Consider the following 27,096-nt stretch of genomic DNA (forward strand, 5'->3'; position numbering starts at 1 on the left):
AAATTGCATGCAGGACGTATAATGAGTAGCAATCTCCTTCTCCTCCAATCCCCCATACCCACACTCTCTTCTGAGAGACTAATATTTTAAGTTTCTGTCTTTAGAGTTTCTGCTGGTCACCTCCTGTGGAAGAGCTTTAATTCCTAATCACACTTCAAAAAAATCATTAAAACCTTGCCTTGCTTAGTTTTATGAAGGCAAAACTTCAGTGTGGGGATCTTGTAATTGGGTCAGAAGTGTGAAGAAATGACTGAGAATGTTTGACTAATTCCTTGGGACTTCTTGAGCCCCACGCCTCAGAGCAGAGAGAGAGAATGAGTCAAGATTGAGGTACAGTAGGTCCAGCTCTGAGAATGTCTTTTCCATCCCTACTAATTTCTTCCCATTAAAGCAGTGAGTGTGTGTGTGTGTGTGTGCGTGCACGCGAGTGTTGTGTATGTTGTGTGTGTGAGAGAGAGAAAGAGAGACAGAGGAGACAGAGATCTCGCCTCTGTGGCTGCAGGGCTGGCTTTGGACTCAGTCACATAGGCAACTACTACCTGCTCTAATTTTACAGAACCTGGGAATGGTCAAATGCCACATAAATTCTCCTAACTGTGGCCCATAGAGAAAAGATCAGACTAATGAATCTATATCATTTTAAACTATCTGCTCCTTAAAGTATGGGCAGTACATCAACCATCTCTAAATTATTGGGATATGAGGTTAGAACTCTGTACCTGTTCTAAGAAGAATACTGTCTTGTGAGTGGACAAGTAGTATATCTCTATTATAACAGCTATTTTGATGACTATCCTCTAGTTCTAGCAAATGGAAAACTCTGGCAAGAGAAGCAATTCATTAGAATCTGATTACTCATTACATAGTTATATAGTAGATTTCAAATAAATAGATTAATCTAAGGATTTTTACTAACGGCACCAAAGTATTCATGGGTGAAAGGACATGTTATCAGTGATCTGCTCTAAAATACTCCAGCACACACCCCCAAGAAAGTTGCACGTGTAAACGAAACAAGACTGGAAAACTGCCCCCAATTTTTGAAGCTAGGTTATTGGTACATCAGGACTCATTATACTATATTTCCTCTACTTTTGGTATGTTTGAACATTTCCACAAGAAAAAGCAAAACAACAAGAAGCAAAGTATTCATGATAGACTCATAAGCTTTAAGATGACTTCCAGGCTTTATCTTACCTGGCCCACAATCTTGCCTTGGAATTCTGTTCTGCTAGGAATGCTACTCATTAGACATAGATGTACAAGGACTTCAAAAGAAGAAATGTGGTTGGCCAAATATAAGTACCGCTAGCGAGTATTGTTAGTGATTGTTGTAATTATCACTAGATTGACTGCGACTGACAGCCACTGCTTCTGTGCATTCTCTCTTGGTGTGGGAAGGAGATCAAGAGAAGGTCCCCTTCACGGTTCCTGGCTTTGCTGACCACCCTTGTCATGGAAAGAGAGCTGTTAGGAGTCAGGAGCACCTGAGACCCTTGATGGGATGGGTCCAGGCCCAGCACCTGCTCACCGTCACTCCCGCTGATGGATCCGTCCAGGGAGCTGAACGATACACGTCGGTGATGAGCACGTTCTGCTTTTTTCTAAGGTATTGCAAACATTCCCCTGCGGGGTTGAGAAACACTTCCGGTTGTGAGGAGAGACTGAGCAAGATAAGGACAAGGAAGACAATGGGGTTGAAGTAGGAGGGACCTGAGAGATATCACTGCCTACTCGTCCAGTTTCCTCAGTGAGCTGGAGATTATTCCTCCACATGTTGATGAGGCCCATGGGCCCTTGTCTGAGAACACTGATGCTGCACTGTTGCCTCTACAGGGCACATTCTGGGGATAAAGGTCAACTTCTCTCCTCCACCACCTTGGAGTTCCCTCAAGTGTGTCTCTGGTCTTCAGATTCCAGGCCCAACAGTCCAAAGCCCAGAGAGTTGCTTTCAGCTTAAGCCTGCTTCAAGTCTTCACTTCCTGTCCTGCAATCTGCCAGCTTCCCATTAAGCCTGGCAGTAAAAATGTCCGATTCTTATCTGGGATACCAGACCTCCCAATGGTTCCCCGTGGGGCAGTCCCATCAAATACATCATAATCCAGCATCGGTATTTTTTCAGAGTCTGGAATGACTCAGTCTTAATTCAGTCTTCAATAAATAACGTGGTAGAGCTTCACTTTGGCTTGTTCAAGCATTTTTTACATTTCTCCCTCCTAACTGAGGAGACAATCAGGCTAGCATGTCCCTCCTCAGAGCAACAGACCCTCAAATATCTCATTTTCCACGGCCTTAGCTTTACTTTGGCAAAGGAACAGTCTACCTCGGAGGTGAATACAAGTTTCTACCTCTTGTGAATCCGATTTGAATTAGCTGGATTTTCCTGCTTCTGTCCTTCCCATCAGTGTCTCAAAGGCCTCAGAACTGAGGTTTGGTCAGAGTGGAGCTCTGAGTCTAGGAGCTTTCTCATCACTCAACAGTGTCTGCAGCAGGAGAGTTTCCCCCAAGCACACGGTTTGGGGAAGCCAGCCCCAAGATGCAAAGCTGACTTCCTCCTTGTACCTCTTACTCCTGGGAACATTACTTTCCTGCTGTGCAGAAATCCCTATAACAATATGAAAAATATTCCACCTTCAAAAAAGTCAAATACTGAGTATTTTAAACAAAATGAGAAACATTCATTTTACTTTCCCAAGTCCATTCAAAAATAGTTTATGGAAAACCCACATGTGTTCCACATTAAGGGAAAAATCCTCCCTCCTTTTCCTTTTATTGCCACAGATTATTTGGGTTCCCCTTTTGACACCTCATCTCAACTGTGATGCTAAGCTTTGTGCCTGGGATGGATGCCTGTGGTATTAACATGCACTGGAGCAAAGACGGAATCTTTCACAATGTGAAGAGGCTAAGGACAGAGAAAAGAGTAAAGCATGACACCAGAAATAGTGCGGCTGCAGGCCAGAGGCCAGATGTGCACCTCCAGGGATTCCCTTGGGCCATCAAGGTCGGCAACTGCCCAATTCTCATTGTTCTATTTTCCAAATCGGGAATATTCTTTTTGTACTTGTTATTATACCTTTCTTATTCTGAAGCCTTAGCCACAATCATCCGCTGAGTGATAATACATGGATGGTGAATGGTACAAGTTATATACTTGTGATTGGTCATCACGATGGCATAGTTGCCTCCCTAGGCAAACAGTGCAGTCATAAGTAAAGGTAATTGAGAATTCTAGCAAGGCAGAGAGGAAAGGCAGGGGTGATGATAAAAACCAACCTAGCCTACTGGGTAACACCCAATACACCAGCCCCTGTGCCCTGGCTGCAGACCCGTGATACAGTCAGAGGGTTTCAGGTTGGTCCCATCCTGCCTGAGAGCAGAGCCAGCCTCTAGCTGGCCTGGAGAGTTGAGAATGACTAGCCATAGCCTTGAGAGGGGAAAACTGATCAGCACCAAGGCTGTAGTGAAGGAATTATATCACATGGCCTGCTGGTTTGTAAACAAGAAACTCACTCCGAAGCCCAGAATCTCAGTTAATAGGAATTTCTTTACCGGCCTCCCTTCCCTGTGGATGACTCTATTTTCCTTGGTCCCTGTGGGATGCCGAGTCTCTGACAAAGGTGAGCAGTGAGCTACCTTGTTGAGTGATTTGGAAAGTTTGCGTGGCCAGAGGGACTGGGGAAGGACAAAGGAAGGATTGGGTGGTGTGCGCACCTACAAAAAGCTGGGGCATGAGAAGGCGTTTAGCTGCAGAAACACTTTCACAGTTACCTCCACCCCAGTTACTCTTCACTTGGATTAACCTTCTCATGAGTTCAGGTGGGAAATGGGAAACGAGTGAGAAAAAAGAAAGGGGCGGAGGGATTGGTGAAGAGAGAGAAGATGGAAGACGGGTGACAGGCAATGGGTAACCAAAGACTATCAAGAGAAGGGACATTGAATTTGTTTCAGTCAAGACCAAACTCATCCTCTCTCTCTTTGGGTCCACGTTTGTCGTGTAAATAATTCCTCATGTCCAGTCCCTCCAGAGTCTCCCCTGAGGGCACCGGGGGCTCATGTACATCATTTTCCTTTTTCAGGTAGTGCCTTTCACATGGTTTCTCCTACAAAGTGATATTGGTGGCCTTTTGCTTTCTTCAAAGAGCTTTTTTTTTTTTTTTTACCCTCTCCATAGGGGCCTCTCTGAGAAAGAAATTGAATAATGTATGTTAAAGATATCTAAACAGTAAGAAAACATATTTACAAAATAAGGTGTCTGGGGCCCAAGTAACTGCCATTTTCAAGTGATACATATATCTGCTTCTCTGTTTGCTGATCCTTCTACCTTTCTTTTTTTCAGTGTGAAAATGTGTCCAGTTCCCTAAAAGCTTTAACTGCTAATACCTGGGGGTGGGCGGAGGGCGTGGAGGTGCCTGACAGGTGTGTCTGGCAGAGATCTCAGGTGTGTCTCTATTAGGGAGATGAACTCCAGCCAAGATATATTAGGGGCTGTTTAAGGATCATTATGATATCCAGGTGATACTGAATTCTAAGGAACTGCTGCTAGCCACTGGGTAGGTGGGAACCAGGGGAGAGGAGAGGGTGATATTTCTAAATGGTAGGTGTAAGAGAATGAAAATAATTTCTTTCCAATAATGAGCTTGTTCCCAGTTGGCTAACATGTATTTTTAAAGCCATGCTAAATTAAAGAATCCAACTGTTTCCCTAGTAGTTGCGCATGGGTTCAGGGAGACTGTGGGATATCCAGAAGAGTTCTATACATAATTGGATTTAATTGCTCAAAGAGTTACTGGAGCCTTCTTTAATCAGAATGGAAATGAGGAGAAGCTGAGATCACACAGATACATGGTACTTAAGTGAGTAAACCAATGGTGTGTCTTCATGTAGCTGTTAGTTGGCAGAAGGAAAGCCAGGCCAGAGTTAGGGAACTTGCCAGGTTACTTTCTTTTCTCCTCCTTATTTCTGCAGCTCTGTAGTGTTTCCTGCTGAGAGGCCTTCTTGCCTAGGTTGTAAAGCTCTTTGGCTGAGATGGGTGACAACGACGAGGACAAAGAACTGAAGCAGAAATTAAGCTTTTCCTCTTGTGAGGAAGAGCATGAGAACGAAGGACAGAAGGAAGCCCAGGAGAGCAAGGAGGCCCAGAGCCAAACCCCAGAGAAGTCTGGAGTTCAGGATTCAGGATGTGTCCAGGAGGCAGAGCTTACACCTCTCAGAACTCCCCTTAGTAACGTGCGTGACCTCAACACATTTCAGGAAAAAGACCAAGCGAGTCCAGGTCAGGGTCTGAGGACTCCAGTGTCACACTCTCTCACACGTCCTGAAACCCCAGCCCCACCAGACAAGGGCAAGCCGCCACGCTGCGAGAGCCCCTTCACTCCCAAAGTAAGTCCATCGTTGGGGAGGAGGGAGCCAGGCCGCTGAGGTCCGTGCTCCTTCCGTTCGGCGGACGGAGAACGAGGGCCCAGTCCTATGTACGTGTGGCAGATCTGTTTCACAGGCTGTGTCTATCTTCAGTTATGTATTTGCTGGTGAAAACGAAGAAGAGTTTAAAGTTACCAGAAAACAGAATTAAGTGTCTTGCCAGCTGTCTTCTTAAAACCATTTGTGTAGGCCACAGATAAGTCTTGGGTGGGGAAAAAGTTCCTCGTGAAAGAATACTGGAACTGGAAAAAATATTGACATCTACAGCCTGACCTGTACTCTACCTATGAGAAAACCAAGGTCTCAGGAGAGAAAGTGGCCTGTAGCTCAGCCAACGGCAGAGAAAGGACTGAGAAACATGATCTTTGGGGCTTGGTCTACTGTTCTTGCCGTTACGCCAACTGGCTCTATTTTTCTGTGATTATTTACTAACATTTCCTAATATAAGAATGTTCACATTCACTGTTTAACATATTTTTATCTCTTTGCCGCTGCTCTTTCCAGAAAGAAGTCCTCTCCCTTCCTTGGTCTAGTGAGGTACAGGCTCTTATATGTGAACAAAGAGGTAACTTGTTGAAACTACTTTATAAGCTGAGGATGGCAAATAGGTAAAGGCCCCAAGTAAGCAGATTCCTTTATCCTTGCTGTGATTGATCTCCTATTATATCATTCATGTTATTAAAGCCAGGACTGGGGCAGGGTTACTTCTAATAGACTGGTGCCGTGGTGTGTGAGCCTTAGGCCTGGAATTAGCTCTGCTTCCCGTTGGCTCAGCTTGAGGTGCTTAAGATCATCATAATAACATCTGTGCTTCTGATGGCAGCACAGTCACTGTCAGCAGGTCTCTTTTGTACCTGCTGAGTATGGGTACCACAACTACCGGGAAATACTAAGCTTCTTGTTTGACTGGTAGACAAACTACTTTAATACGCTCATGTGTCTATCTGGGTTTTTCAATGGTCCCAATAACCAATCAATCAACCATTTATTTTCTGAGAACCCACTGTGGGCTGGGAGCATGAGGCAGTCTCTGGCAGGGGAGATGTGCCTACGGATACTACGTGATAGGTGATTCAAGAGTGGTCAGAGTTCTCTGGGTGGACCGCTTCTCAGTGGGTAGTCAGGAAAGAAATGAAGGTGAAGGAAGCATATGAAGGGCAATGAAAGTTGGTATGGTTTTTTTTTTTCTTTGAATTTAACTAAAAATGTTCACTTTATTAAATATAACAAAATCTCAAACATTTTTATTTATATACATATTTCTTGTCCAGCTGAAGTCTTTTGAACTTGAAATAACCTGCCCTTACAGAGTATCCTGATATTGATATGGTTTTAATACATGGAAATTAGGGGGAGAGTGGGCTAGGAGCATGTAGTTCAGAGCAAGAGTAAGCAGGCAAGGAGACGCGGCACGGTATGTGTATTTCATCCACTCATTGAAAACTTAACTGAACACCTTGATATGCTAGCAGACCTTCTGCTGGCAAACCCTTCACTACCTCAAAAAGTGCCTACAGAATGAATAAAGGTAAACAACAACGGTAAATAAAGTTCAGATCAGATATGCTAGAGGACTTGTAGAGCATGATGAGAAATAGTGGGGAAATAAGTTTCGAGATATCCAGGACACCTTTCCAGAGAAAGTAATGTTTGAGAGCAGTCTTATAGGATGAGTCGCAGTTTGCTAGGAAAAGAAGGGAGTGAGAGCTCGAGGCTGAGGGGAAAGCATCTACTGAGGTATGGAGGGGAAAGATCACGCTACACCTGGAAAACTGCTTGTTGTTCAGAGTGGCAGGGGTCTGGCAGTGAGGCCAGCGTAGGTAGGTAGGAGTTACACTGAGATTTTATCCTGAAAGTGTTGAGAGAGCCATTAAATGGTTTTGGTCAGAGGCAGTTTTGAAAAATCATGACCTTCATGTGAGGGATGGAATGGAGCGGGAGAGACCATGGGGGCAGGGCAGTATTCATAATAGATCTACTGAGAAAAAAGAAGGGCCTGAACTTGGATAGTGGTGGACAGTGGTAAATTGAGAGATGTTTAGGAGTTGCTAACTGACTTGATGGAGGGGTTGCGGGAAAAGGAGGGACCCAGGGTGTTGTGAGGCTTCCTGCTTGTTTGACCGAGTAGATGGTACCTTGAATCAAGGTAGGTGACCTTAGAGGATGTACAGGTTTGGAGAAAGAGATGTGGTGTAAATCGTTGGATAAGTGGTTCTGCAATGCAGGAAAACCACCTAAGCTGGAGATCTATATTTGGATATCATCAGCATTTAGGAAGCTGTTGAAGCCATGGGTGTGTATAAGTTTACATAGTCTGTGTGCCAGAGTAAGAAGAGGAGTGGTCCAAGCTAGGGACCCTAGAAATGCCAAGATTTGAGGGACAGAAAGAAAACAACGTTTGGGAGGGAAACTGGAAATGCAACTGGGAAAGTACACACTTTACGAAAAATATAGTTTGGATCAAGGTCAGAGGAGAGAGGCCAGGGGGATGATAATTCATAATGTTGTGCTAAAGACAGGGATGCAGAAGAAAGGAGGATTGGCTTAGTTCAGCCTTGCCCAAGGGATAGGACCAGAAATCATGGGAAACGACTTCAGGTCCCCATAAGGACTTCCTAGCAGAATTATCTAGAGATAGAAGAGCTTCCTTAGGAGGTAGTAAGGTCCCTGTGGCTAAATGCATTCAACGCTATTTGATGACCACTTGGTAGAAACACTGTACCAGGGATTCAAGCATCAGGGAACTAATTGTACCAACTGGGCCTTTAAAGTCTTTCCCAGTCCCTGTGATGTTGTGCCTTAGTGGGAGGTTGCTGCCTTCTCCTCTCACCATCTTCAGAAGTCAAGGAGCTATTCCCCAAATTTCCTTTCTCTTAATCATCTGTAGTAAGAGCTGTCACTTATATAGAATTAGCTACACTCTCTGCAACACGTTTATACTCTCAACCTGGTCATCTTTCCAGAAATTTTCAGTCTACTTTACTTCTAGGCAGAACTCACTTTCATAAATCTTGTTGCAAACTGTGTTCTTTTAGATTTCAAAAGGATTACTCATAATTCTATCATTCTGGCAATAGAATCCATATTAACATAATATCATTTGCTATATTGTAAGTGGAGTTCACAAAGTCTATCAGCCTTCATATTTCCAGACTAGGAATTCTGATAGTCTTCCTTGATATGAATACTTTTCCTTACTTTTATCTGACAAGTTTCTAGGCCTTTTTGTTGTCCTTGAACTGTAGCAACTGGAGCTATGTGCAGCATACCAGGTGTGGATGCCCCACTGTTTCATATGTGACAGATGCCTTTTATTTTCCATATGATAATCAGCATCACAAAAAAACTGTTTCAGAAAATGATTTACTATAATTCTAAATTCATTTCCTGAATCACATTGACAACTGAGAAATATCATATAGTACAATTTTATTTCTTTTGAACCAATACTCAACCCTTACAATAAACTTATGGGAAAATTGTTTGTCATTGATGGCTTTGTCTGATAATATCCCCAGGGCTGTTGACCCTCTGAACTCTAAGACATATGTAAAACCCTTGGCAAAACTCTTGACTGTGTCAAGTTTTCTTCACTTAAAAAAATGTTAGGCTACTATGTGCACTCTATAGCTTCCTTCATTTCTGTTTCTATCAGTCATTTAATGAGTATTTATTTCTGCTTCTATTGTTAATCTAATAATGAGTATTCATTAATAAGTTTAATATCCATTCTTTGTAGCCTCACATTCTTTAATTACATTTTTATATAGTGAATCATATTGTAATCTAGCTTCTGCTTCTACACTCGAAAGTCATGTGCAGAGAATATCAAAACAGAATTCTTTTCCAAAGAGCCTCACAGTACAATGATTACACTATGAGGTTACATCATGGCCCCTGTGTCTACTACTGTCCTCTTGAGGATCTATTACGCAGCTATTCCTCTGGCCCCTGGCACTTAGGTCATAATAGCATTCTGCTGTCTCATCAGAATTCTTTGTCTTTGATTTCTCCCCTCTGTCGTTTGATTTAGTTCTGGTTAGGTTTTAGGCCGATGTTCTCTTACTGTATCCCACTTGGAGTGGTAAGCCCTGCACATTTTCCTATTGACTGGTATGCTAGTTGTAGCCACTGCAAAGCCTTGCATCTTAAGGGCTTAGAGTATTACTTTTCAGTCTCCTTACCCCACTTCCTGGAACTTTTCTCAATTTGTGCTACATTCTTAGTGAACTTGGAAACTTCTTTTTCCATGGTTAGATAGTCTGTGAAATCTTTCCCTTACGAAGTGATTATTTCTGAAACATCGATGAACTGCTGATTAACGGACTGTGCATTCCTTAAGAGCCAGAATTCACCTCTGGACCCTTCAGCACCTAGCCCAGCATCTGCTACTTAGTAGGTACCAAACAAATATTGGGATGAATAATTGAGGGGAAATTAACTATACAGTCTGAGAACATAAGCACCAGGTCTTCTAGAGTCATTTTCATTTGTCTAAGCTGAAAGGTCATCTTTAAAAAGCTGGAGGTAGGACTAGAATTGGTGGTCTCATTGCTGACTCTCAGAATCGCCCAGGGGAAGAGGGTGGAGCTTAACAAAAGTACAGATTGCTGTGCTGATCCCAGGAATCAAAATTTCTAGAGGTAGACCGGGAGTCTGTATTTTTCATAAGAGAACCAGTTACAATGTTTGCAGTGAACCAGATACCCTCTAAGGTCCCTTTCAGCAATAACTTTCTTTGGTTCAAATATTAATTAACTAACTGATACAGAACCATTTTTTAAAAATTACCTCCATTCTGATTTGCCTTTTGTCATCCTCATTCAGGGCCAGGTGAGCCAGCCGGTGATCTCTTCAACAGGGAAGCTCCCCTCCCGAAGCTCTAAGCATCTGAAGCTCACACCTGGTCCCTTCACCGATGAGATGACCTCACTCGCTCTGGTCAATATTAATCCCTTCACTCCGGAGTCCTATAGAAAACAATTCCTTAAATCCAATGGCAAGCGGAAAACCCGAGGCGACCTGTAAGTGTCCTGTTGCTATAACTTTTGAGAACTGATCTTACTATTGCCAAGTGGAAGGGGGAGTGTTAAAGATTAGGAATAAACAAGAAGTCTGTCTGAATGAGTCGACATCATGTTTATATATTCCCTCCTTTCTAAATGTCAGCGTTGGCTTTAACCTTCTTTGTCACAGAGATAGTAACACCTTTCCATTCTGAAGTGTACCGTAAAATGCCTTCTCTTTGAAAGAACAGAGCAGAGTAAGCAGTAGATCTGTCTTATATTAGGAAGTTGAATGGGCTATGGAACTGCACTCAAGGGCTCCTCTATGGTTACTACGAGTCCAGCAGTTGGGGAAGGTGTAGTTCTCGTTCCAGAGAGTATATTGCTGTTTTGAGTCTAGTGGTGTGACTGGTGATGAGAGCTATAGAGCAAGGATTTGAACTTCTCTGCAGGTGATGGAAGGCTGGCTGAAGAGAAAAAGAGAGTACTGCTTTTGGAGGTGCTAATAAATGGAAAGCCAGCTGCACTATTCTACAAAGGCCACTGAATGGTAGAAATCACCTAAATAAGGAGAGTGCAGATTACTCAGGGACATTTCTTTACTCTATCCTCAATGCTGCTTTTTTATAGAATGGAAGCACCTCTAAAACAGGCCAGTCATTTATGCTTAGATGTACTCAGCAAAATAAATGCACAGCTAACAATCTAAAAGCCTGTAGAACATTTAATGTGCTGTGTTCTTTTGGAATCCATGACTACATATTCATCAGCCTTGTAGCCAGAATAGGTTTTTCTCAATACTATTTCCTGGATCTTAAGTAAACAGGACTTCAGCACAAGTACACTGGTCTATTTTGTTACTGAGTATTCCACTGCTTTTAGCTCTTTAGGATTCTTTGTAAACCTTCAGAGTGAATGGCTTCACCTCTCATTGAAGCTAGCAGGAAAAGACTACTGATTTGAATTCCTGGCCCTGAAAGTGGTGACATTTTAGTACAATAACTTAGTGATTCTGAGAGGGTATCTTCCCCTCTTCTTCATTGTGGCGTTGTTATTTTATAAAGTGTTAGAATGTAGTGTTAAATGTTAAGTCACAAGTGTCCTGCATCACTTAATTTGCACGAGTGTAATGTCCTCCCCTTGCCACTTCTACCCTGTACTTGTCCAGAAGAAGAACCTAGCTGGCTGATCTAGAAACTGAAATTTTGCTTAAAGATCCAGGATGCATCTGCTCATGCCAAAAAGGGTGTCCGTCAGAGACTTCAGCTTAATGAAAAGTAATTGAAAACATCCTAGCCAGGATTAGAGCACATTCTGCTATACTTACAGTTGGCTTGTGAACCTAAGACAGGCTGGGTTCTAAGGGAGGCGGGTGTTGCAGGGGAAATGTTGTATCCTGGCGGTGAAGAGCCCTTAGAGTTTCAGGTATGTTCTGTGCACTCTCTTGATCCGCATCTCAGCATACCGTGTTCTATTTGCCTAAAACCCTGTTCTTTTCTCTTAGCTGGTTCCTACTCATTCTTGGAATCTTAGCTTACATGTCCTCTTTTTTGGGAAAGGCTTTTACTCTTCAAATAATTAATTGGGTGCTGTCTATGGTATCCCTTGATATCTTGTTTTTATCCTGTCCTAAGTTCTTGTATTGAAAATTTCTGTTTATCCCTGTGCCCAAATATAGATTGAAGAGGGGAAGTAATTGTCTTATTTACTTGTAGAGCCCCCAAACCTAGCATAGTACCAGGCTCAATAAGTGCTAATCATACTCTGATATCACTTTTTTTTTTTCCAAGTGAGGAAGCTGGTCCAGGAGAAGGCAAGGTAGAACAAGGGCTGCCTGCCAAGGTGAGCACAGTTCTTTGGCCCAGCTGTCGTAACACAGTCATTTCATCCTAATGCCTCCTTCTTTCTCCCTCCCTCGCTTCTTTCTCCCTTCTCTCCTCTCCACACACCTTGTAGTAAATATGTTTTGCAGCTAAATTTATCTGGGCTCTCATCAGGGTCTATATTCTTAGCTAGTTGTTACTTTACCAGACAGTGTCTAACACATATATTGCTGAACCATTACCTTGGAGTATTCTTAAAGGCTACTGCTACTGTCTTTGATCTGGGGGAAAATTCTATACTCCAGAAGAAGTGAAGGGAAAATCAACATATTTAAGGTCCAAAAATGAATAAGACAAAACAGAGAAAAAAGGCATAAAGCCAGAGGTCTATACGTAAAAATTTAGCTCTTAAATGTGTCAGTATCTATTGATTTTTATAATGTTGATCTAGTATCCCTCATTTGATAATATAAACTAAGAAAATAATGCTGTAAATATTACCACCAGAGATGTTTGTTGCAGCCTTAACTGTAATAGCAAAAAAGAAAAAAAAAAAAAAAAAGGGGAGTACTAAATGTCCAATAATAGAAGAATGGCCAAGTAAATTATAGTTTAAAGTCAGTGGAATATTAAATTGCCATTAAGATGCTTGAACATAGGCATGTTTTCATATTATAATGTTCAGTGCATGTAAGTGGGAGGGGGGAGGGTCGGGGAGGGGGAGGGGGGAGGGAGTGATATGGATGGTAAGGTGGTACTTGGTGTCTGAGATGAGGATGGTAAGGTAGCAGGTAAGCACTACCAGCACCTTCAGGCCTCTGATCAGAAGTGTGGATTCCTCATGGGAAACAATTAGGTTTGTCTGATTCTACAGCATCATTTTGCAAAAACAGTCTTCCTGTTAGAGGAGGTGGAGAGAGGGCTGGTAGCTGTAGCAAATCCAGACTTGGAGGAAACAGAGCTTGAGACTGGCTAAGGGCAAGGGAAATTATAGATCTTGTTGATGAAGACTGGTTGGGACTGCATGTTGAAAATGAAGAGCTAGAAGAGTCAAGATATTTTAAACACTTAAAGTTGGATGGCAAAAGTTCTTGCTAATGAGGATATTGGGAAAAGATGAGTTCACAGAGACGAATCAGCTTGGATTGAGATTCATATAAATCTCTGGATATTTTTGTCATCATAGCCACCATTTACTGAGAATTTTATATATATATATATTTGTAACATATATAATTCTCATGTGATGTTTGAAAGGACCCTGAGGCATAGTTGCTATGATCCTCATCTTACAAATGAGAAAACTGATAAAGGTGTTCAGTGACTTGCTCGAGTTATTTACTAGCAGAGCAATGAGTGATGTCGCTAGTTGGCCAGTAGCGGGAGTGGTTGCTATATCTGAGCACACGTTCTGAAATAATCAATTTGACAATTTTGTTCTCCAGACTAAGATTTTTGGGGAAGCAAACTGAACACAGTATGTTTATTCAACTTGAGATGAAGCATCAGCAGCCAGAGTGTGAGACAAGTAAACAAGAGTCAAAGAGAGGTGTTCCCTTTGTTTAAACAAAAGTACAGATTGCTGTACTTTTGTATTGCTCTTGTCTTCCGCCTCCAAGAGTCCACCCACTCCTCCAGCTAAGGACAGTAGCTCTGGCTGTGAGTGAGGTGTCCCTTCTAGGCACATATAGGGAAGAAGAGTATGGCCAGACAGAGGAAATAATGTAGAAAAAGATGTAATAATATAGCAAAGAGAAATGTCAGTACAGAGTTGTATGACAGGTTATAAAGAACACAGAGAAGGTAGTCAGCAATTGTGGCAGGGTTGCAGGGGCATTTGCTACCAAGAATATTGATGGATTTGCCTCAAAAGTCTTTTTGAAAACTTAGAGAAATTTAGGAATAATATGCCTTAATTTTATTCTCACAATATGTTAGGGAGAATTATTTTTTTTACTGAAATATTTCAGAGATGTGTTCTACGAGAAACCAACATGGCTTCCCGCTATGAAAAAGAATTCTTGGAGGTGGAAAAAATCGGGGTTGGGGAATTCGGTACAGTCTACAAGTGCATTAAGAGGCTGGATGGATGTGTTTATGCAATAAAACGCTCCACAAAACCTTTGGTAGGATCATCAGATGAGTGAGTACCTTTAAAATGTACTAGAAATACACACTTGGATTTGTCAAAGCATTTTGAATCACGGCACTGATGTCATTTGCTACTTTTTTTTAATCACCCCCCCCAACCCACTGAAAGTTGTCTCACATTCATAACCTTTCTGAATTTTCAAGATCAGAGATAAGTTATTTCCTGAAATATACCATGAGCATTTGGGATCATGTTGTGTTTTTGTTTTATTTTTGTAGTTCTCCTGGTTTTTACTACTGGTCTTACTGCTTTTTTTTAACGAATAGATTTATGGAATGATCTTCTGGTGCCTGTTTAGTTCATCAGAAATATTACCAAGTTATTGTTAACTCACTGGTTATCTCTACTTCGCATTAATAATAAATTCAATAGTCAAGTTTCAAAGTTTCCTTCCTTGTAAGCAAGGAAAAACTAACAAAAATTTAAATTTCATTCCCAGAACTAAATGTTCAAACGTTCTTCCTTTCCACAAGGAAAACAAATATTTTCAGATTCAGCCATTGCTTTTTATGAACTCTGGGGAATATAATACTAAAATGCTGAATCTGACATCAGTCTTTGGAATTCTTCATTTGAATAATGAAATTGATCAAGTACTATATTTTGCTTCCTTTATGTTGGATTTCCTATTGCATAATGAATATCTGTCCCCAAGACTGTCCCTGTGACTACGTCATACTGGCTGAGTTTAATATTGACTATAATGATTGTTTAGCCTTCATAGGGAAGGTAGAGGGCCCATCACAATATCCACAATCAAGTCCATTTCTTCTTAAGCCCATCAGGGTTTTTAGACTGTGATACAGTGTAAATAAGAATCAAAGCAGGTCTGGGCTTCCCTGGTGGCGCAGTGGTTAAGAATCTGCCTGCCAATGGAGGGACACGGGTTTGAGCCCTGGCCTGGGAAGATCCCACATGCCGCGGAGCAACTAAGCCCGTGCACCACAACTACTGAGCCTGAGCTCTAGAGCCCACAAGCCATAACTACTGAGCCCATGTGCCACAACTACTGAAGCCTGCGTGCCTAGAGCCCGTGCTCCGCAACAAGAGAAGCCACGACAATGAGAAGCCCGCGCACTGCAACGAAGAGTAGCCCCCGCTTACCACAACTAAAGAAAGCCCGTGCACAGCAATGAAGACCCAACACAGCCATAAATAAATAAATTTATTTATTTATTTATTTATTTATTTAAAAAAAAAAACAGAATCAAAGCAGGTCTGCTGCTGAGGTAATAACCACCTAAGATTCCTCTCTACATATGTCATGTTCAATCAAAAAACCATGGATTTTGGTCCAGGACAACCAAGGTTCTGGTCTTAGATCTACTATCACCAGCTTGACTTTGGATCAGTCACTTAACTTTCTAAAACCTTAATCCTTGCCACTATATCATACTGAGGCATTACAAACATTAAATGTGATAAAATAGTAAGCAAGGAGTGAACACGCAGTAAACGTTCTGCCATTGTTAATAACGCCTCATAGCTTGTCTTCTAAAAACCTTTGTATGTCTATTATCTTGTTTCAATTTTCTCAGTGCTTTTCCGTCTCTTAGGAATTTGGCTATGCATGAAGTTTATGCTCATGCGGTGCTTGGGCATCACCCCCATGTGGTACGTTACTACTCTGCATGGGCAGAAGATGACCACATGGTCATTCAGAATGAATACTGCAATGGTAAGTACATGGTCTAGTATCTATGGAGAGGGAGATGAACTTTTAAGTCTTCAGAAAAAAATCTTTGCCTCCTTCTTGTAGTTTATGGCAGGTATATTAGAGTCATACCTAAAAGTCTGTACTACTGTTTTGTTTGGAAGCAGAGAGCTGGAGAAAATGAGTTGAGCTGGAAAGGAATTTCAGGCTTATGCTGTTATGTATTTCTTTCAAAGCTGATGCACAGCTAATACACAGAAGCTATCATCACATTCTTCACACTTTAATTAATACTTAAAGAGAAAACTTTCACCCTGGTGGTTTGAATGGTACATCATCCTTTTACCATTTACTAGGTATTCTAAAAGACGTAAGCCATAGTCCCTACGATTTGGGGGAAGGGGTGGTAAACTTATATAGCCAACTTTTGATTAATTTTGAAGTGGATTCCTGTGTTTGGGGATTGTTCATGTTTCTTGCTGCGTCTTACCTTTGAGCTTTAAGTATTCTCACAATAGTAAGGGCATGGGGTGGGGTGCTGGGCCTGAAACTTAGTGACTTCAGGTATATTCTCCTAGGTCCTACAGGACCATATATACACCGGAACCAGTAAAACCTTTTTTTTTTCTGGGCTACTTAAATTATAAAGAGTGGTCCTTTGGATTAACATATTTCTAATCCATGATTAATATTTCTAATCTATGATTAAGGGGTGACATAACAGTAGTTGTGTATTGTTATTCTCGGAAATACATTTTCATCAAAATGTTCAGTGGTAAAGTAGAAAAGTTCCACCAGTTGAATAGAAGCTTGCCATCATTTTAGGATGCATCCATATTTTGCAATCCATATTTTAGCCACAGTAATATTGGATAACGGCATCCCCCCCAACATATACACCCACCCTGAGCTTCTTTAATAGTACAGTCTGTCTTTGGGTAAGTTTAATGACCACTGGATAGCCCTGAGTATGTATGTCCAGCCTGGCTTTTGAGAACAGTGATCAGTGATAAAGCCTCATCACCGTATACATGATTGATTTTACAAGTAGGTAAGTAAATAACATTACGAGTTGCTAAAAACATAGAAAATGGTATAGAAGACATATCCTATAAAATAATGATTTGGCATTTCCCTTATTGTTTCCTTATAGCCTGATTTTCTCATAGCCTTACCTGTGAACTTCATGAGTTTTTTCCCTTAATAAGCTCACCCCAAATCCCTTTTTCTAATAGTTTCTTTGCAATTAAGAAATGGACCCTTTCCTTATACTTGTGATTGAGAGGTTGAGACTTTCTTATCATCTTCTCTTCTTAATTTCCTCTTATCATAACCTGAGATTCCCTATTCTTTTTCTCTCTTCCTTCTCTCTCTATAAAGAAGATTGATTTTATTTCCGTGACATTTGCTACTAACAAAGAGAATATCAAATTAAAAAATTAATAAAGCGAAACACAACTAATTTTAACCTGCGGGCAATGGAAATTTTAACTGGGGCAATGTAGAAGTTTCAAATTTTCAAAAAGAATAAGATGAAGTGATCTATTACAAATCATCTTCTAATTCTTTTCAACATTTGAATACCTTCTATAGGCTCGACACTGTATTAAGCTCTAGGGTGAGAAATACTGTAGAGTGAGATAAGGTAAGTAAGTCCTTATCTTCAAGGAGCTTTATTCCATCTGCTTTGTTAAAATGAATACAAAAGAGACAATCTGATGCAAAGCCATATGGGACAACTGTGGATACAAAGCGTTAGGAGAGGATGAATGTGAGCAAGAGGCAGTGTGGTGGGATGGGCCTGGGCTTTAAAGTCAGGCAGACCTGGGTTCAAAATCCAGCTCTGCCACATAGTAGTTGTAGGATCACTGGGATGTCATTTAATCTCACTGAGTAAAGAGACAGTAATATTTACTTAAGGGAGTAGTTTGAAAATTGGCAACAATATATGTCAAATGCTAGCACAATATCAAGTCCCAATACATAGTAAGAACTTGATAATACTTGTCATTAGCATATCCGGAGAAAATCTCATAAAGGAGGTAAGACTTGAATGAGACCTTGCAGAAGGATTACTAGAGTTTAGGCAAGGAGAGGGAAGACCACCCAGTTAGGGGAACAGCAGGCCGGCTAAGAGCACTGTGCTGGGAATGGCTAAGAGCACCGGGCTGGGAACGGGTCTGGCCTAGCAGACGGTAAGGAGACAAACAGGCCTGAGGTGACCCTACAGGAGGAAATAAGATCAGCAAGGTAAAGGGTGGGAAGACTGCAGTGGGCCGTGAAAGCCAGGCAGTGAGTCTGACTAGATGGGATAGATTATGGGGAGTCATTGTTTGTTCATCATGGAGGTTCACTAACTTCACTCAACACTTGCCAATTAAAATGGGACTGTGATTTAGCAAAATGTAATTCACATACATTGAACCTTTCAAATGTGAACTGATCATGGAAAATAAAGCATGCCCTTATACCTTGTTTGTAGTTAAGGATAATCCATGTTGAGACTTTGCCTGATGGCTCTAAGTAAAGGATAATAAGCCCAAAGTATGTGTAAAGTAGCAGAGTAGTCAGTGCCTCATTCCTTCCACTCCCTCCCCACTGCATCCTCTCCCTCTTTCTCACCTCTTCATCCTTATGCCCTGTTTCCCCATGCCCACCCTTACCCCTCACCCCTAGCCTCTCATAGCAGCCCGGCTGGAACATGTACTGTTATGGCTTTAACTCTGATTATAAGTTAGATGATTTTGATAACTTAGATTTTTAACTATTAGAGGCTAACAGTCATCTGATTTCCCCACCTGTTCCTCCTGAACCCTGAACTAATCAAAAGTTCCCTCCTTCTCTGCCACCCTAGCCAATATCCCCTACAAGCCACCTCTGGGCCAGCCTCAGAAATCTGAAGGTTTTCCGGTAGCAGGCTGATTCTGCAACAACCAGTATTCTAACTGATTCAGGACTGGATGATTAATCTCTCCCTAAAGGCAGTATTTTCTTTTGACGTCTCTGTCACAGAAGTTTTACAGGGCATGTTCCCCTAGAATGGTGGTTCTCATACTTGCTCAAGTGATGTGACATCCAGAAGTCTGTGTCTTCTGTGGAACACCATGAATACTGGTTATATTTTTCCACCAAATAAGGAACAACTTTACCAGCAGAAAAATATGCTTTGTGTTGTTGGTAGCAACATAAAATCAAGATTGTGAGAATACAAATATATGAACACAATATCCTGTTGAATTTTTGGTCTGCTTTTTGCATTTCATTGTTGGAAGGCATTTGCTATTTATTTGTTTCGGTATCTGTTAGGCCTCGCGAGCGGACAGGAAAACGTGGATATTTTTTTCTTAAGTTTTTTTTTTTTTCCGGCCAAGTAGGGCGAGTATCTTTATTTTATCTAAAGGAAGGAATTCAGCAACTCATCTCACAAAGGTGGTTTGCAAAGAGCTGCCAGGAGCTGGCTTGTTTCCTCCTAGGGCACCATGCTGGCAGGAGCCAACTCCAGGGTGGGTACCTTGGGTTACAGAGCTAAGGCTCCAATGCAGCTGGGTGAGACTAGGAGGGATTAAGTTTACAGTTCATTCAGTATTGCTATGTCTATAAACACATACTTCCTTGTTAGTACTATTTAGTAAAGAACAGTTAACTATGCTCTTCTATAAGAGTGTGTGGACAATCATCTTTAGCTCTAGCAAAATAAGGATATTCTAATATAGTCGTATAAATGAGTACTTTCCAGTAACTTCTACTCTTCTAATTACCTCTTGGCTATCTTTAATATTACCTATAGAGATTCTAAGTAACTACAAGTGCTGCTAGTACTGGTCTAGTTACCCTTACTACATATCTGTAGCTCTTCAGGGGATTAGAAATACCTCTGCTTATAATCTTAAAGGAACATATTAAGTGGACCCTAAGTAACCTAGGATGCTTCTTTCTTTCCATACCTTTCATAGGGTCCTTGACTCAGCCTTTCTTTTCCCTCTGTTGCCAGAATAGACATTCAGTTCAGAAAATACTTATTACGTGCCAGACCTTGGCACAGTGAAGACGAATGAGCTGTGGGCCCTGTCCTAAAGGAACACCGAGCTAGTGGGGACCCGGGGGGCTTTGCCGCAGCTCATAACCTTATCCGCAAACTTAGTATTGAGGTGACTGCATTTTTAACAAGCACACGCACTCTTTCTTTACTTATTCTTCCTTTCTAATTAATGTCTTTGACAGTCCATAAATTCTTTCCTAAGAAGACTCCCAGGGGGGGAAAAAACAACCTTTACTTTAGCCCTTTTTGTGTTTCTGAAAGGGGCTGAATTCTCCTTTCTGAACTTATTTTAACATGGCAGCTCAAGCTTTAAATTCAGTTTTACATAGGATACTTTAAAATATCGATTTCCTTAAAAGTACAGTTACCATCTCAGATCCTCCTGTTCTGATACACGCTTGGAGGGTGGAGCTGTGGGCTTTCTAACTGACAGGGGTCCCAGGAGTCTCTAATTTGACTGAAGAGGCTGCCAACAAATGCTAATTAATGAAACAAAGGGTTCAGAAGCATTCTAATACCTTAGGACAGGGGCATCTAAGATCAGGTAGTCAGGTGAGCCGGGGCCTTATCTTTTTATTGATAACAATGATAAATAGTTGATATACAAACACGGTGGCTCAAATAGGGTTTAGGTGTATATGGAGGTTTTATATTTTCCTTGGGTCAGCAATCATTACATGTTCTTATTTCATGATATATATTTTAATGGAATGAAACTTGAAGTCAATTACATTAAAATTACTAATGGCCTATAATTACTAGCTTGATACCAACATGGAATTATTCATCAACACCATAGTAGCTACATGACTCGGCCTGATTGGCCTTCTGGTTAATAACTAGGTAAAACTTTTAAAATGTTAGTTGGAGCATACTCAAAGCAATAGGGCCACATCTTGGATACCTAGGATATGGCATTTTCTTTTCCTCTTTAAAGGCCCTTAATTCCTCTTTCCAATATGTCTATGGTGTAGACAGGGAGCAGATATTATGTTTCAAACTGACACTGAAGCAGTTTATACTTGCTGGACTGCGTTCACTCATGAGGAATTTATTGAATACGTACTATGCTTTCATTTATAAGATTCATACCTTTTCTCTCATTTTGCGGGTCTACTCTCTGTTTTTCTTTCCCAGGTGGGAGCTTGCAAGCTGCTATATCTGAAAACACAAAGTCTGGCAATCATTTCCAAGAGTGCAAACTCAAAGACATCCTTCTACAGATTTCCCTTGGGCTTAAGTACATCCACAACTCTGGCATGGTGCACCTGGACATCAAACCTAGTCAGTATAGCTCTCCTCTGTTCCTCTGGCCGTATTTAGTTCTTTCCCCACTGTTGTCAGAATCTGTGCCTGTGTGTCTATCAAGTGTCAAAGATGCTGTTTGCTGGCAGAATCCCTTTCATCAGTTCCCCTTTCCCCCTCCCCTGCCCAAATTTCAGTTAAAGAGCTGTAACCATTTCCCCCCTGGGCCTAGAGGACAGAGAGTAAAGACTCCCAGATAGTGAAGCAAAAGTATGAAAATAAGTGTTTAATTTACCGCATAGATAAGTGACAGCATATTGGCTGCATCCTGACTTTTTACAGCTAGTGCTCTACTCTTTCTAACTCAGCCCTGATCGAAGTGAGCAGAAATGAATGGTTTAGGCACTCATTAATGGGAAATGCAAGGAAATGTTGTTACTATTTTGTGGTTTTGATTATTTCTTTGTTTTGAGGCCACCAGCCTCTTCAGAGGATGGAGCATGTTTGAGGTTTAAGTTTCACTGAAATAGGTATTATCAGTCACTCAGCTGTTCAGAAGTAGTGTGAGAGATTCCATGGAAGAAAGGAAACCTTGGCAGTCTTGTTACATGCACACAGAAAAGGAGGGTGACTGAAATGTTATTTACAGAAAAGAATCTCGGGTGAAAAAGCTTAGGATTCATTACTTAATGACAATTCTGTATTTCTTCAGGTAACATCTTCATATGTCATAAGATGCAAAGTGACTCTCCAGTAGTCCCAGAAGAGATTGAAAATGAAGCTGATTGGTTTCTCTCTGCCAATGTGATGTATAAAATTGGTGAGTCTGTCTTGTAACCTGATTGGTATAATATTATCCTATAAAATTTATGCTGACGACTCTACTCCGTTTATTCCAGTTTTAAGAAAGACATGCTTTTAAAGAACTCTACTTTGTTTCTTTTTTTAGGTGACTTGGGTCATGTGACATCAATAAGCAAGCCCAAAGTGGAAGAGGGAGATAGTCGCTTCCTGGCTAATGAGATTTTGCAAGAGGTATAGATTAGGGAAATGCAGGGTATTTTATGATCCATTGAACATTTTGAGTCTCAAATGAACGTTGACAGTGCAAGAAATGAAAAGTATATATTTATAATTTAAATTTATATTATCCTTTTTCTATCCAGAATGGAGACCAAAGATAGGAGAGAAACTTTTGCAAAAAAAGCGTGGGGAAAGCTGGCTCAAACATGGATTAAGCAAAATTTTTCCTGTTTTTCATGAAGGTCCTTTACTGTTTCTAATACTTCTTAGAATTCTTAAATTTACGGATTTCCTAGTAGGAAGGAAGCCGTTATTGGTCGAACCCATCTTCATCATGCTACTATCCCTTTGATAGCACCTCCAGCTTTGGTCATTGGAATGACCTTCAGTTATTGCTCACCTTCTAAGATGTCTGTGAGTCTGGCCTAGGAAGGATATAACTTTCTACAGGATAATAATCAGGGGGGGAAAAGAGGAGTCTTTCCTATCTGTGATCAGCCAATCTATGCTTCAAGCCTCTTTGAGCCTGAGAGAGCAAAATGGCGCTGAGATTCTGCCTCAGACTCTTTGGGGCAGGGCAGTGCTAATGAAGTGGATTTGTGCTCTGTCCTGTCTTCCCTAGAGATAGACCACTAGCCACAGCAGATATGACCTTGCCCACTGCGTCTGTTTAAGTTCATGTGCATTCAAATGAATCTCTCTTACCAGTTGTGTTTTAGTCTAGACTCACTTCACTTGGCGAACTAACTGGCCTTCCTGTCTTCTGTTTTGAAGAATTATCAGCACCTTCCTAAAGCAGACATATTTGCCTTGGGATTGACCATTGCACTGGCTGCGGGAGCAGAGTCATTACCTACCAATGGTGCTGCGTGGCATCACATCCGTGAGGGGAAACTTCCAGACATTCCTCAGGAGCTCTCCAAAGAATTTTACCAACTACTCAAGGTGGTGTCTCTAATGAAATGAAGAGAGGATAGAAATGTCTGTTTTTTTAAAAATGTAATGGCAAATAGGTGGGAAAAGGGAAATGGTGGTGCCATTGACAGAAGGGAAAGGAAACATGACTAGGAAGCCCAGAAAAAACAGGACAGACTGAAAGGTTCTCTAGGAAACTTAGAGCATATCATGAAAACCTTTTGTTATAGTTCAAAAATCTTATTGTATTTTTCATTTACCCTTCCTAATAACCCTGTGAGGTGGGCAGATGAGGAAACCAAGACTCAGAGCAGTTCCTTGACTTGTATTTCACTTTCGATAATTGATTAACTCCAAAATCGAACCTGCTCTTAGGCTCCTATTTCAGGGTTTTAACTACAGTCAATGGTAACAGTGATATTACTCAAAAAATTGAATTTTGCATGTATAGAGGAAATACGTTACTTTATTGATGGATAACTGACAATCCCACCAGTTATTTGAGCAGAAGAAAGGCATAATGTTAATTTAGGAATCTATGTGTTCCTTGTCCTTAATGGTACCTGAGTATGTGAAGGGACAAGGAAAGGAAGGTATTATGTTGAAACAAAGAGAGGTACAAAAATACCTATACTGTCAAGAAGCTAGAATTATACTAGAAAAGCAATGTATATGTGAGACTTACTTCATGGCTTAAGGAACAGGATTGGTTAGAATCCCTAAAATAGCCTTAGAAATATCTACTCTCTTGGAGATTAAATTTGAGTTTCACAGTTTACCTGAACACTTCAAATTTAGTTCCAAACTTGTCCTTCCTCACTTCTGCTTTCCTGAAAGAAGGCAAACCTTTCCTCACAGTGGTCTTCTGTTCATAGTCTAATCACCTATTTCTATGTGTAAATTGCTCTTAGATTTAGTTGATTCTAACTGAGTACCTCAATGCTGTCCCTGTGCTAGGTAATACACATATGTTAATTCATTTAATTCTCACAATAGTCCAGAAGGTGAATATCACTATCCTAAATATAGGAAAGGGAGACTGAGTTTCAGCAAAGGTATGTGACTTGCTCAAGGCTACATAATAAGTGGTGGAGCTGGCTCTGAACGTTGCTCCCCAAATGGAAGGGTCAGTGTTTTCTTCATTATTCGACACTACTAATTTCCGTATATTAGGTATTTTCTACTGTATTCCAGTCATTTTAGGCTATACACATCCTCTACCTGAAGATAAATGCTGTAGGAATACTGTCATGGTGGGATATCCTTAATTAATTTTAAGTGAAAAATGAGCACGTTATGGTAGAAAGTGAGCTGAACTAGGAGTTGGGTAACCCGAGTTTTAGTCTTGGTCCTGTCAATAACTTAGACAAGCCACTCAGGTCTCAGGACCTCAGTTTCTTCCTGTTTAAAATTAAGGCAATTAAGCTGGTTCATCATTCATCCAGCTCTAAAATATGATACTTAAGGACAACTCAAAGGTATGGATGCCTGATGCTACCAGATAAGGATGATATTCCTGTCCCAGGTGGAGCTAAGTTTTCATTTATTTCTTCCCTTTGCACAAAGGAGAAGCGAGTTCCACAAAATCCACCAGCAGAAGCTGGGTTGGAGTTGGCTTGGGTGGGGAGATTTTTCCCAACAGTGAAGGTTCTATTTCCTCCTTTTTGGTCCTACCTCATCAGAACATGATCCACCCTGATCCAGCAGAGAGACCTTCTGCAGCAGCTCTGGCCAAAAGTCGAGTTCTCTGTCCCTCCCTGGGGAAAACAGAAGAGCTTCAGCAGCAGTTGAACTTGGAAAAGTTCAAGACAGCCACACTGGAAAGGTAGATTTTGGATGCTGGAGTTGAGAAAGAATCTATTTATGTACTACTCACAGTGACATGACTGGTCTGATGTGTCTTCTCTATGGATTTGAGTGGACTCCAACAGTATGACACAGGGGCCCCTGCCCACAAAGAGGCTAGTAGCATGGGGCCCTTTGTAACAAGGGGCTGGATGCTCCATGACTAGATGGCTTGAGAGAGAAAATTCCAGTCAATGCAAATGAATACAAGGAAATACATCTGGTAAAGAAAAATTAGCAGGATTCTGAGTGACAAGAGTTTTAAAGTAACTGGTGGATGATCACCCGATATAAGATAACCATAGTTAAAGAGGGAAGATATCTATTAGAAATACATTAAATCTTGGGGGCAGGCAGATATTCTGTCTTGGCAAATGTTTAGAGAAAGAGGTATTTTTCCAAGCCAAAGGAAGCAGTCCTATTACTTATGCATGTAAGCTTGTATTCATGCATGCATTTATTTATTAATCTATTCCTTCATTTAACAAATTAATTAATTAGATAGGGTGGGCTTGGTATTATAAAGGTCAGGAAGTGATGTTTGAGCATGGTTCTGAAGGCATTTTAAAGTAATTATTACATACTGTGAACTGTTGAAAATATAAAAGCAGATGAAAAATGGTCCTTGTCTAGAATAAACTTAGAGGTCCAATTTCTTTTGGATGCACAACCCATCTTAAAATGATTAGTTTGAAAAGTCCCCCAAATGATTTCTTGGCAATGAGTTGTGGAAGCTCTAACTGAGCCTGTAGTCAGGTAATCCTTCCTAATAAGCAACTCAATATTTTTTTGCTCTAGTTCCACTAACAAATAAAATACAAATACTTATATATATATATATATATATATATATATATATATATATGTTGTCACAGGGCTCTAAGTATTCCTTAGGTGTGGTGTGTATATCTGTGAAGCCAGACATGGAGGCGCAGGTGCCTGTCATCAGCCAGACCAGTAGTGAGCACCCATCATGGAGATGGGGCGGGCGCCTTTTTCAAATTGTCTAGACCAGGGGTTGGCATACTTTTCTGTAAGAACGAGATAGTATTTCACCCTTTGTGGGCCATATGATCTTAGCTGCAACGACTCAACTCTACTGGAGTGATGTGAAAGTGGCCATAGACCATATACAAATGAATGGGAATGGCTGAGTTCCAGTAAGACTTTATTTACAGGAACAGGTGGCAGGCCAGATTTGACCCATGGGCTGTGCTTCGCGGACCCCTGGAGCTTTCATATATAGCCTCTAGAGTTGTTCTCTTATTTTTCTTTAATTTTAAAGACCATTTATGCCCCAATCAGTAGAATTCAGTAAGCCGAGCCTGCTGTGTGTTGAGCCACGTGTGTGCTAGCCATTTTTTAAGATAATCACAGGAGCTAATTTTCTATTCCGTGTATAGTTCAGGCTTGTTTCTATAAATTCTGAAATAAAAAGAAAAATCTATATCAGTTTTTTTTTTCACTTTTTAGAAAATTTTTAATTTAATTTTTTTAAACATCTTTATTGGAGTATAATTGCTTTACAATGGTGTGTTAGTTTCTGCTTTATAACAAAGTGAATCAGCTATACATATACATATATCCCCATATCTCCTCCCTCTTGCATCTCCCTCCCATTCTCCCTATCCCACCCCTCTAGGTGGTCACAAAGTACTGAGCTGATCTCCCTGTGCTATGTGGCTGCTTCCCACTAGCTATCTATTTTACATTTGGTAGTGTATGTATGTCCATGCCACATCTATATCAGTTTTGATCATAAATATTATCTCTAATTTAGGACCAAGTAACATACAGTTTTCCTCTTTAATTCCAGGGAACTGAAAGAAGCCCAGCAGGCCCAGTCCCCCAAGGAATGCCACAGTGTCCCTGGGGTCTCTGGGACCCCCACGGGATCAAGAAGCACCAAACGCCTGGTGGGAGGAAAGAGTGCCAAGTCTTCAAGCTTCACCTGGGGGCAGTCTTCCCCATAA

At 41.0% G+C, this 27,096-nt stretch overlaps 1 protein-coding gene across 1 annotated transcript; it reads left to right on the top strand.

Moving 5' to 3' along the window:
- The first annotated feature begins 5,028 nt into the window (after positions 1 to 5,028).
- On the top strand, positions 5,029 to 27,096 carry WEE2 (WEE2 oocyte meiosis inhibiting kinase). Its single transcript, XM_061198114.1, has 11 exons — positions 5,029 to 5,382; positions 10,249 to 10,445; positions 12,218 to 12,269; positions 14,221 to 14,393; positions 15,959 to 16,080; positions 21,233 to 21,379; positions 22,053 to 22,160; positions 22,290 to 22,375; positions 23,138 to 23,308; positions 24,961 to 25,103; positions 26,940 to 27,096. Exons 1-11 carry the CDS (start codon positions 5,029 to 5,031, stop codon positions 27,094 to 27,096), a joined length of 1,710 nt encoding a protein of 569 aa, XP_061054097.1.

The sequence above is a fragment of the Eubalaena glacialis genome, chromosome 8, assembly GCF_028564815.1.
Source record: "Eubalaena glacialis isolate mEubGla1 chromosome 8, mEubGla1.1.hap2.+ XY, whole genome shotgun sequence".
Taxonomy (NCBI): Eukaryota; Metazoa; Chordata; class Mammalia; order Artiodactyla; family Balaenidae; genus Eubalaena; species Eubalaena glacialis.

Excerpts from the sequence above, each read along its gene's own strand:
- WEE2 (XM_061198114.1), top strand. The coding sequence starts at position 5,029 with ATGGGTGACAACGACGAGGACAAAGAACTGAAGCAGAAATTAAGCTTT. Across the intron at positions 22,376-23,137 it reads CTAATGAGATTTTGCAAGAG|AATTATCAGCACCTTCCTAA; the intron begins GTATAGATTAGG and ends TCTGTTTTGAAG. Across the intron at positions 23,309-24,960 it reads AATTTTACCAACTACTCAAG|AACATGATCCACCCTGATCC; the intron begins GTGGTGTCTCTA and ends CTACCTCATCAG.